Genomic DNA, 12802 nt, shown 5'->3' with positions numbered 1-12802 from the left:
TTGCACATTGTGTTCTGTTGTGTATTAAGTTTATTTAGATACGCATAAACATGTGTGTGTATTGGATGTGTGTTTGAATGTTGTGCCTGTGTGTGTTTATTTCAGATGTTTGTGTGTTCTTCAACGCTGTGTTTGTCACTCTCTATTTGAGAGGCGGTGCAGAGGAATAAGCTTGCTGAGCCTGGCAGCCCTGGGCATCCATCATAATGAAACCAGCTTTAATGAAACTAGCTCAGGAACTGCCCCAAGTCATACACACACACAGGCACATACAGAACACACACACGCAAACACAAACCCACCAGTTAAACACACAAGCACATTAATAAATCATGCATAATCTGTTATAAAATGAGCATGCTTGCACTTTATCGAACAATTAAACATGGCACTCCATCTCTGGATGTGACAAGACTGCGAATGTGGGCATCCTGCAGAAACCTCATATCTCTTAATGTCGATATTTTCACTGTTTGTGATGTCACTTGACGACGACACAGAAAAAACTGAAACAAATGCAAACATGACAGGTGCAGAGCTTGAACAAAAATGTAGGGAGGTAGGGTTTGAATTAGCAAACATACATGTAATCATCAAGTCAGTGTCACTTTTCAGAGAATAACAGTGAATATTCAGCAACATGTCAAGTTCTACAAATGCCTGGTGTGTGCACTCAATCATTAGAGTGTAACTCACCTGAATGTATGTCAGATACTGGTCAACATTGGAGCATTTTGGGATGCTGTAGCCTTTGTAAAAGTTGAAGGCAGGTCCGAACATCTCCTCACTGAACCACACTTTGGCAAAGGTGTTGAGGAGCCGCTTGTCATAGTCGTCAGTCACTCGGCCACCGTATTGAATCTCTCCAATCATGTATCGCACCGTGGTCCATGACACTCCCTGAGAAGATAACATAAATTATAATACAAGAGGACGGCTAGTACAGTTTTTGAAATGGTTACAATAAATGTCATTAAACAATTTTCTTTCATTTCACATGCCAAAATGAATCAACTCCTTAGAAAAGTCTTGACATTCTTGCTTGGCAGAAACTATGAGGATAAGCGAAACTTTAACTGTAGAAATTGGACAATAGGGAATTGATTCTGCTTCAGGCTTGAAATATCCTTGGAAGCCATATTTGTATTGACAGGTTGAGGAGCTTCCGATCTAAATGTTATTAGTTCATGGTCCAGTTCCAAGTTCCAACAGGACTTCTGGAAATATTTGATAGCACACTACAGCATTTGAAAAAAAAAAACAACACATTTTTAGTGAATTTTTGTGGCAGAGCTTTTATATTTTTGGTTGGTTTCCCAATAAGAGGTTATTGTTATGGAAAAGGGGAGAGTAAGAGAACAACTGCAACCACCACCTGCTGCACATTCATCCCAACACTATGATGCTATCATAGAGCATTTTAAACCATTCTCTTCTGCACTAAATCATCATCATCATCATCTTTATTTAAAGAGACTCTTGGTCCAGACACGGTAAAGAACGGTTTCTATCCATTTCTAATGTTGCCTTCATCTCTTAACTATGTTTTTGTTTATATAGTGGTCTACATTGTAGTTTGCATCGAATATACCTTTTTAATGTCCATGTCATCTAGATGGTTCTGAACAAACTGAACAGTGGCGTTGAAGTCTGCCTGGTTGAACTCGTAGGGGATATTCCATCCTAGAGGCCCGTACTTTCTCCTCTCCTGCACCGTGCTGTGCAGAAAGGCCACTCCAAACAGCATTGGCTTCCACTGCCCCATGTTACTGACATCCAGAAGATCCTGGTTTATACCTAGAGAGGGATACATGAATGAATACATGAGCAGCTCTATTTAAAAGGTCAGTGAACGCTACAGAAAAGTGTGGTTCTATACCAGCTTTGGAAGGCTACATTTGGATCTGCAATCCAAAGCCTTACAGCTACAGAACATTGTTTCTTCAAAGACAGTATCATTACATATTTTCCTCACATTCCTTATGTGTGTGTATGCATGAGAGAATGTCAACATTATTAATGAAGCTTCAAAGCTTGGAACTATTCTGTACTCTTGTTGCTACCGCCTGCTGAGTAGACTATGTGCACACTTGGGAACCTAACTGGGTGGGCACTGCAGTGCTGCGTACAGGGATATGAATCCTGTCGGAACCCGACTCCAGATATGACACATTTGCATTCAGTAATGTATACATACAGTACACCCGTAAACTTTGCTTAATGCAAATGAGCAAATCTCTTTTGGGAAATCACTGACAAGCACCGTCTCAAAGGGATTTCCTGAGATCTAATGAAGTTTGGGAAAATGATTCAAATCTCCATTTAAAAAAACGGGGAAAAAAAATATCAGCTCCATTATCTTCTGAATCCACATACTGCTTCTCCAACTTTGTGAAAAAGATCTCTGCCATATTCAACTAATAAGCAATCCCATGTGTGAGGCTTTGTATCCCTCAAATCCAGAAGGTTCAGTCTAATTTCAATTGGGAATTGTAAAATATAAAGATGGGAAACAGCTGCTTTGAAGATTTATTGTAAACATCTGCACACCCTGAAAATTAAGTGTAATATTCTGTATGTAATGCCATCGACAATTTTATATTCTTCTAATCTGATAAAGAAATACAATTTTCAATTGCAGTTAGTAGAAGAGCTGAAGACAATTTTCCCAAGGAAACTCACAAAACCCTTTCTGATATTAGCTAGCCAAAGACAGCTGGTTTATATTACATTGCATTTAGCTGATGCTTTTATCCAAAGCGACTTACAATAAGTGCGTTCGACCAACAAGATACAAAGTTGAAGAAAACAGAATTATATAAGTACATCAGGTTTCATAGAGCAAAAACATTTCAAGTGCTACTCAACTGGCTTTATATATTCCAGTCCTTTATTAGTATATAAGTGCTTTGTTAATAGTTCTATTGCTCGAAGTGGAGTCGAAAGAATATATATTATATATTCCAGTCACGCAGTGTGTACCTTTAGAGGAAGAGGAAGAGGAATATTCTCTTCCTGACTAAAAACACAAACCCTGCATTTACAAATTCAAAAACCTTACAGGCTTTAAGTACGTGGGTGTAAAATACACTGAATTAAGCAGCAGATGAGGATACAAACACATCTCTTTATTTATTGATTATATGACTTACTTAAAGTCAATGTGTGTGGGTGTCCATGTGAATCCAAAATGAGTAAAGGTATCATTTACCCATTCCTAATAATAACACATCCTATTTTGAATGCTTATTATTCTGTTACTTCTTCTAAAAATCAACTAAGGATCAATCTGTGGAACATTTACTTTAATTCCACAATAATTTGGGACCTTGAAATTATTATAATCGCCATTAAAATGAACTAAAGTAAACCAAATTGGCCCCACCTCCATAGGTTCTTTTCAGACCCGCCTTGAGGCCCTGTGGTGGTTCGTTGGTGAACTTGATTGACATCTGCAGGAGGGTGATGGGGAAGTGTCTGTGGACCTCTGTAGTTATCCAAAGGCGGAAGCTGTCATGGACGAAGTCTGTCTCTGTCACTGTGTCCATCAGCTCATCCATGAAGTCCAGACCCAAGTGGCAGTTCTGCAGTAAGGCCCAGCCACCCTGATGGACAAATAACAAGAGGATGGTAATGGTTGCAAGAAGCAACTATGAAGCACTTCATAGTTATGATTCACTGAACTGCTACAATACCAATGCAGTATTAAATGTATGTTTACCTTGAGATGAGCTTTAAAAAAATATCTGCTTAGTAAATAATGAAAAAAGTCAAATTAAGAAACATGAAATAGGAGGCAATTTTACTCAAACAAAGGGCCTGGAGGGTGCAAAGTGATAATGTAGTAAAGATTTGAAAAATAGGTATATATGTGTAAAATATATATTTGTGAGCAACTAACCCTGAAAGGTTACGGGGTAATGGAAAACACATTTTTCCAGAGACACTGTCACTTATTGTTCTGTTGTAACACTGAACGATACAAATAAAGCAGTAAGACCACACCATTTACTCACATTAGCCATGGTCTGCTGCAGAAGCTTGCGGGCGTGGACCTCTTGTCCTTGTCCCATGGAGACATATCGTGTCTCAATCTTTAGCCTCTTCCCCAGCGCAATGATGGTGTCAGTTGGATCTGAGCCCATTGACAGGAAGCAGATGAGAGGTGTTCGCGGATCTGATTCCTCCCACGTCTTCTCCAAGTCAAGAATCACCCCTTCAGTGTACTTCTCTCCCATTGCAACCATTATGTATTTACGGGCCTAGAGAAGTAAGGGAAAGTAATGAGGCAAAGTAGATGTGTTTGTTTACTGCCTTGTAATGTAGGAAGTTAAAACTTTATATTGGAATATATTTACTTTCTAGAAGTCTGGAAACGGCATTAATAGTTCAAAGGAGTTCTTTTTTACTGGCTTACTCTTTTCAGTTAATGCTGCTGCCGGAGGTCAGAGAAGGACAAGTGCTGAACTGTTTATGAGTGCAACAAAACAAATCCTCTCCAGGCTCAACTACAGTGGGCTAATACATGAGCCAACAGTTAGAAGTAAATACCCATTAGCCTTGCACATATTGAGGCTAAGTAAGCCACAGGGAAATCCGTTTTACTAAATGAATGTCCCTTCAAGTACCATGCTGCAAATGGATCTGGCCCTTCCTACATCCAGGACATGGTTAAACTGTACACCCCAGCACGTGCTCTACGCTCTGCATCAGCCAAACGACTCGCTGCACCCTCGCTGCGAGGGGGACCCAAGTTCCCATCAGCAAAAACACGTGGGTTTGCTATCCTGGCTCCAAAATGGTGGAATGTGCTCCCCATTGACATCAGGACGGCAGAAAGCTTACACACCTTCCGGCGCAGACTGAAAACTCATCTCTTTCGACTCCACCTCGAGCGATATAATTACTAACAAAGAACTGCTAACAGAGCACTTATATACTAATAAAGGACTGGCTTATCTATAGCCAGTTGAGTAGCACTTGAAACGCTTGGCTCTATGAAACCTGATGTACTTATATGATTCTGTTTTCTTCAAGGTTGTGTCTTCCTGGTCGAATGTACTTATTGTAAGTCGCTTTGGATAAAAGTGTCAGCTAAATGCAATGTAATGTAATGTAAAGACTTTGCCAGGGAGATATTATTGTACAGTAATTTAAGCGATTTTTAGACTTAATATCTTTACTGAGCCCAGTCTCATTTATAAAAGTAAACAAGCACTTTTAAGCTTTGACCCATCTTTTGATCAACAACATGCTGCTTTAGGCTAATTAAAATTATAGTATGACTTCCTTAAAATGTTGCAAATCCATTATCATGCAACTGTAGAAACTGTTTGCAATTTAATTTGAACACCAGCTGCACGAAAGAGGAAACACATATAGTGAGATAAAGCTGATTGTGTGAAAATTGGTTTCAAGCGACAGACGCTTTTATTTTGGGCACAGCAACCACACAGACAGACATGTCTCCTTTTACCTGTGCGATGGTCCTGTCGGGACACCAGCAGCGTATGAGAAGCAGGCGTCTGAAACAGTCCAGAGCCTGGTCATAAGAGTTTGGAAACACTTCCTCCTCTGGGGCCTCCTTATCAAACCATGACTTCCACTGTTTCTCATTACGACTTATCTGAAAGAAATGTGTAAAAAGCTCTGAAATAGGGACACAGAAAAAATTGCTTCCTATTACATCAACTCTGAACAGGAGAAGATGCCAAACACAACATCAATACATGTTGAAGGAAAACACATTACGACAAGGATTGATGGCCAAAACAGCACCATAATGAAATCAATCACTAGAAAAAGAAAGAAAAAACACAGATCAAAAGCAATCTTAATTTCTGCTGAATATTTAAATGTATTCACATATTGGTCAAGTTTACTTCAGGACAAAGTTAATGGATTAACATACGTCTTACTGCACCTTTCTATACCAGCATGGCATATTGCTACTTTCTTTGTCTCTTTATTCTTCTAGAAAACGTTGACAGAAAGGAAAACAAAGGAAACTGTAACTTCTATTCATGTATCTTTGCTTTTAAATTAGTGTTTTTAAATGTCATTTTATATCCATCCATCCATCTTCTCCCGCTTATCCGTGGTCGGGTCGCGGGGGTAGCAGTTCCAGCAGAGAGCCCCAAACTTTCTTTTCCCTGGCGACATCAACCAGCTCTGACTGGGGGATCCCAAGGCGCTCCCAGGCCAGCGAAGAGATATAATCCCTCCACCTGGTCCTAGGTCTACCCCTTGGTCTCTTCCCAGCTGGAAGTGCCTGGAACACCTCCCTAGGGAGGCGCCCAGGTAGCATCCTAACTAGGTGCCCGAACCACCTCAACTGGCTCATTTCGACGCGAAGGAGGAGCGGCTCAACTCCGAGTCTCTCCCTGATGACCGAACTTCTCACCTTATCCCTAAGGGAGACACCAGCCACCCGGCGGAGAAAACCCATCTCGGCCGCTTGTATCCGCGATCTCGTTCTTTCGGTCATGACCCATCCTTCATGACCATAGGTGAGGGTAGGAACAAAAATGGCCCGGTAGACAGAGAGCTTTGCCTTCTGGCTCAGCTCCCTTTTCGTCACAACGGTGCGGTAAAGCGACTGCAGTACCGCTCCCGCTGCTCCGATTCTCCGGCCCATCTCACGCTCCATTGTTCCCTCACTCGAGAACAAGACCCCGAGATACTTGAACTCCTTCACTTGGGGTAAGGACTCATTCCCTACTTGGAGTGGACAGTCCATCGGTTTCCTGCTGAGAACCATGGCCTCAGATTTGGAGGTGCTGATCCTCATCCCAGCCGCTTCACACTCGGTTGTGAACCGATCCAGTGAATGCTGAAGGTCGCAGACCAATGAAGCCATTAGAACCACATCATCTGCAAAAAGCAGTGGTGCAATCCTTAGTCCACCGAACTGCAGACCCCCCCCCCCCCCCCCACGACTACGCCTCGAAATCCGACCCATGTATATTACAAACAGGATTGGTGACAAAGAGCAGCCCTGGCGGAGGCCAACCCTCACCGGAAATGGGTCCGACTTACTGCTGAGGACCCGGACACAGCTCTCGCTTTGGGAGTACAGAGATTGGATGGCCCTGAGTAGAGACCCCCTCACCCCATACTCCCGCAGCACCTCCCACAGTAACTCCCTGGGAACTCGGTCATACGCCTTCTCCAAGTCTACAAAACGCATGTAGACCGGATAAGCGTACTCCCAGGCCCCCTCCAGGATCCTTGCGAGAGTAAAAAGCTGATCCGTCGTTCCACGACCAGGACGGAATCCGCATTGTTCCTCCTCAATCTGAGGTTCGACAATCGGCCTGACCCTCCTTTCGAGTACCTTGGAGTAAACTTTCCCGGGGAGGCTGAGTAGTGTGATGCCTCTGTAATTGGCACACACCCTCTGATCCCCCTTTTTAAAAAGGGGAACCACCACCCCGGTCTGCCACTCCTTCGGCACTGTTTCCAACTTCCACGCAACGTTGATGAGACGTGTCAACCATGACAGTCCCTCAACACCCAGAGCCTTCAGCATTTCCGGGCGGATCTCATGACACTTTGACACTGTGGAGTTGTTTGACGACCTCAGTGACCTCCCCCCGGGAGATTGGTGTTGATCCCCCGCCATACTCCAGCTCTGCCTCTAACATAGAGGGCGGAGTTGTCGGGTTCAGGAGTTCCTCAAAGTGTTCCTTCCAACGCCCTAACACTCCATCAGTTGAGGTCAACAACGTCCCATCCTTACTGTACACAGCTTGGATGGTTCCCTGCTTCCCCCTCCTGAGGTGTCGGACAGTTTTCCAGAACAACTTTGGTGCCGCCCGAAAGTCCTTCTCCATGTCTTCTCCGAACTTCTCCCACACCCGCTGCTTTGCCTCGGCCACGGATGAGGCTGCTGCCCTTCGGGCCTGTCGGTACCTTACAACTGCCTCGGGAGTCCCCCGGGATAACAAATCCCTGAAGGCCTCCTTCTTCAGTCGGACGGCTTCCCTGACCACCGGTGTCCACCAGGAGGTTCGAGGGTTACCGCCCCTTGAGGCACCTAGGACCTTGAGACCACAGCTCCCCGCCGCGGCTTCGGCAATAGAGGCTTTGAACACCGACCACTCTGGTTCAATGTCCCCAACCTCCACAGGAATGCCCGAAAAGCTCCGCCGGAGGTGCGAGTTGAAGGCCTCCTGAACTTGGGCCTCCTCCAGACGTTCCCAGTTCACCCGAACTACACGTTTGGGCTTACCAAGTCTATCCAGAGGCTTCCCCGCCACTCGACCCAACTCACCACCAGATGGTGATCAGTTGACAACTCCGCCCCTCTCTTTACCCGAGTGTCCAAAACATACGGCCTCAGGTCCGATGATACGATAACGAAATCGATCATGGACCTTCTGCCTAGGGTGCTCTGGTACCACGTACACTTATGAGCATCCTTATGTTCGAACATGGTGTTTGTTATGGCCAATCCATGACTAGCACAGAAGTCCAGTAACAAACCACCACTCCGGTTCAGATCAGGGGGGCCGTTCCTCCCAATCACGCCCCTCCAAGTGTCTCCATCATTGCCCACATTTGCGTTGAAGTCTCCCAGCAAGATTAAAGACTCCCCTTCAGGAGCCCCATACAGGACTCTTTCCAGGGTCTCCAAGAAGGCCGTATACTCTGAACTGCTGTTGGGTGCATAAGCACACACAACAGTCAGAGTTTTTCCCCCCATAACCCGCAGGCGTAGGGAGGCGACCCTCTCGTCCACTGGGGTAAACTCCAACAACGAAGCACCTAACCGGGGACTTGTGAGTATCCCCACACCCGCCCGGCGCCTCACACCTTGAGCAACTCCGGAGAAGAATAGAGTCCAACCCCTATCCAGAAGTAAGGTTCCAGAGCCGACGTTGTGCGTAGAGGTGAGCCCAACCAGATCCAACTGGTAACGCTCCACCTCCCGCACAAGCTCCGGCTCCTTCCCCCCCAGAGAGGTGGCGTTCCACGTCCCCAAAGCCAGCTTCTGTCGCCCGGGTCTGGTCCGTCGAGACCCTCCGCTTTCACTGCCACCCTTCTGGCAGCGCACCCGACCCCATCGTTGTTTCCCGTAGGTGGTGGGCCCGCGGGACGGAGAAGCGGAGGTGTTGGTCACGTTGCCTTTTCGGGCTGGGCCCGGCCGGGCTCCGTGGCAAGCCCGGCCACCAGACGCTCGCCGACGAGTCCTCCTTCTGGGCCTGGCTCCAGAAGGGGACCCCGGGCTTCCTCCGGGCCGGGTATCCTCACTTCTTGGTTTTTCTTTCATGAGGTCTTTTGAACCAATCTTAGTCTGGCCCCTTGCCTGAGACCAATTTGCCATGGGAGACCCTACCAGGAACACAAGGTTCCAGACAACACAGCCCCCAGGTTCATCAGGGCACACAAACCTCTCTACCACAGTAAGGTGCTGGTTCTTTATTTTATATTATTGCTTTTAAATGAGTGTTTTTAGATATCATTTTATAATATGTTTCTTAATGCTATTAATGTCTTTCATTTTTGTAAAGCACTTTGAATTGCCTTGTGTTGAAATGTGCTATATAAATAAACTTGCCTTGCCTTGTTAGAGACCCAGTAAATGAATATAACAATCACAAGAAATCCAGTTTCTCAAATTGAAATATAGCTGTGTCCTAGATCTACCGTACTTTTCGGACTATAAGCCGCGACTTTTTCCCCCATTTTTGTTGTACAGCTAACGGCCACTAGGGAACCTCCTAAATCTATGGATTTTACAGGTACAATTAACCACCTTTAACCCTATGGGCTCTATGACCGGTCCGCGCCCGCCACCTTTAAGCGGCGGGCTCCAGCAGGAAAAGCTGGAGGCCGGAAAAGAGTGAGACAGGTAGCGCGCCAAAGTAAAAGTGGAACCGAGAGACAGAACGAGAGCAAGACAGACGGACAATTTAGCTGCTGCGGCCTATATGCAGGTGCGCTTTATAGTCCAAAAAGTACGGTATATCAAATATTATAGGGTTTCCCAATTACATTTAATTACGTTTTTTTGTTAAATCAGGGTACAACAGAAAGCGGTCAGTTTCTTAGGTAAATGTACATAGCCATCCTATTTCTACAGGAAATTATACCTGCTCCACTTAAAGCTTGAAGTTAAATTATAAAGACATTAAAGTGTTCAGTGAGTCATTTTAGAATGTATATCGTCTTTGCTAATGAGTACCTATTCAGGAAAGAGAAGTATCCACCAGATGTACATTCATTAAGTGGAACACATTGACAATTGAGAGGTACTTGTCTTTGTCTATTAGCCAGTGAGGAGGTCCACTTTATTTAAGAGGCACAGCGCTTTTCTGAAGAGCAGAAGTGTGTGTGTGTGTGTGTGTGTGTGTGTGTGTGTGTGTGTGTGTGTGTGTGTGTGTGTGTGTGTGTGTGTGTGTGTGTGTGTGTGTGTGTGTGTGTGTGTGTGTGTGTGTGTGTGTGTGTGTGTGTGTGTGTGTGTGTGTGTGTGTGTGTGTGTGTGTGTGTGTGTGTGTGTGTGTGTGTGCTCAGCCAAAAGTAATTGAGTGGAAGTTTCTCCAAACTAAGCTCATTTCACAGAGCAGTGAGCTTTTACCTCCCTGGGAGCCACCAGGCTGTCACTCACCCATAAGGGTGTGTGTATTTGTGTGAGTGACAGTTGATTGGGTTGGATGTGTGTGTGTGTGTGTGTGTGTGTGTGTGTGTGTGTGTGTGTGTGTGTGTGTGTGTGTGTGTGTGTGTGTGTGTGTGTGCGTGCGTGCGTGCGTGCGTGCGTGCGTGTGTGTGAAAAATATGAGAACATTTCAGCTCTGAGGGCACACCTTAATTCATCAAGATGTGCATGTTTGTGTTGTACCTGATCCAGTATATCAGAGAACTGCCACAGTTTGCTGAGCTCTACAAGGTTGAGCCAGGTCATATCAAGGATCCATTTGGCTGGTTTCTGAGGGCAGGCCTTTAGGTCGAGAGATGCACCTCCTGCAACACACACACACACACACACACACACACACACACACACACACACACACACACACACACACACACACACACACACACACACACACACACACACACACACACACACACACACACACACACACACACACACACACACACACACACACACACACACACACACACACACACACACACAAACACAAAATAAGGAATGCTTCCAATATAAGAAACATGAAAACATAAGCTTAAAAAATATAGACTAAAGTCATACTGAGTCAATGTTCAGCAGGTCGGAGCTGACAGATGGTGAAGACTGTCTTATTCTTGTGTTGAGAAGCATTTCATATGTATTATACACTGAACTGCTACATTACCAATGCAGTATTAAATGTATGTTTACCTTGAGATGAGCTTTAAAAAAAATCTCTGCTTAGCAAATAATGAAAAAAGAAAATTAAGAAACAGGAAATAGGTAGCAATTTTTGTCTGACAAAGGGAGGGTGTTTTGAGTTAGTAGTCATATCTGAACAACAAGACTTACAGTATATCTTCTCTACTCTGTATTTTGAGATTTGAATGTAGTCTCACAGAGACAGGTATTCAGTATGTGTACTTGGTGTCTTTCTTTTAATCTAATAATAGAAAAGTATATTCTAGGTACTGTAGGCAGTCTCAGAAAATAAGACACAACAAAATGTTGAGTGAAAAACGGGCGATGAGTCGGAGAAACAAATAAACTTCCGGAAACTATTTCAAAAAATACTGCTGACTCATGTTATCATTTTCAAACATTTGTATGTTGTATTTCCAATTCCAGGTTGGACTTTCTGACAACGTAGTTTATAAATGCAATGATGTTCAGGAGCCAGCTATTATCCTTGAAAGGTTGAAATTATCTCTACATAGAAACCTCCAACTAGCAAACTTCAAGAATCAAAATCAAAGAGATTAGAAATATCTACTGCACATAGCTCACATGTTCCTCTTACCTTTAATTAGTGTTAGAAACTCCTCATGTTTGACCCTGTTGCTCTGCATATCAATCTTCAGCGTCAAAAGCAAAGTGAAGAGAAACTTGTGCTCCTCGTACAGGCCACGTGCTGCGTACTTATAAACCTCAAAGGTCATAAACTCTATGATGTTGGCGATGCGTTTGCTGGTGATAGGGCTTTTGGAGGAACTGTTTGAGAAAGATTTGAGAGCAGATAGAAAACGTAGTTTTATTTAATTTGCAGGATAATAGCTCCATAGAGCTACAGCTATAATGCCTAATTTTGGAGTCTTGACTAGAGCATAGATACAGTAGTACTGACGTTTATGTGAAACGTGTTTCTAGCGATTAACGATAATAGCAGTTAGCAGCAACAATAATAATATTAATAATTTCGATTTTTATAGCGCCTTTCAATAAACCCAAGGACGCTTTACAATGGGAGATAAAATAACAAAACAAAATAATAATCACACAGATACACAGGTTGAAAAAAAGGGTGCTGGGTACTGCATTTTAGCAATCAATCAGTTGTATGATTTGTTGAGAAGTAGTTGAAGTTGCTAATGCACAGGTAGCTGATTAAAATGGGTTATCACAGTGTTTGATGATCACCTCATGCACAGATTGCACTAAGATAAACAGCAAATGTATATTGAAAAATATAAAATATCGCAGTTAGAGTAAACATGGTCAGTAGTATCATCACATATGCTGTAGATACCACCCTTAACATACTGTAGAAAATACATCCACTACACACATACCTCAAATATGTTATTCGGACAAGGTCAAAACATGACAACAGCAATTAGGAGCAATAGCGAAATGCGAGAGGGAAACAAATTGAAAACAAGACCTTTA

At 43.8% G+C, this 12802-nt stretch overlaps 1 protein-coding gene across 1 annotated transcript in view; it reads right to left on the bottom strand.

The window, feature by feature from the left end:
- The window catches only part of dnah5 (dynein, axonemal, heavy chain 5), a 143143-nt gene that overhangs the window by 17778 nt on the left and 112563 nt on the right, over nucleotides 1-12802 (bottom strand). Inside the window, 7 exon segments of the mRNA XM_034102114.2 lie at nucleotides 697-900; nucleotides 1592-1797; nucleotides 3386-3605; nucleotides 4017-4262; nucleotides 5477-5626; nucleotides 10844-10965; nucleotides 11937-12127. Of these exon segments, the coding sequence (XP_033958005.1) occupies nucleotides 697-900; nucleotides 1592-1797; nucleotides 3386-3605; nucleotides 4017-4262; nucleotides 5477-5626; nucleotides 10844-10965; nucleotides 11937-12127 (1339 nt within the window).

This window comes from Pseudochaenichthys georgianus, chromosome 16, assembly GCF_902827115.2.
Source record: "Pseudochaenichthys georgianus chromosome 16, fPseGeo1.2, whole genome shotgun sequence".
In the NCBI taxonomy this organism is placed as follows: Eukaryota; Metazoa; Chordata; class Actinopteri; order Perciformes; family Channichthyidae; genus Pseudochaenichthys; species Pseudochaenichthys georgianus.
This window is presented reverse-complemented; position numbering and strand designations above follow the sequence as displayed.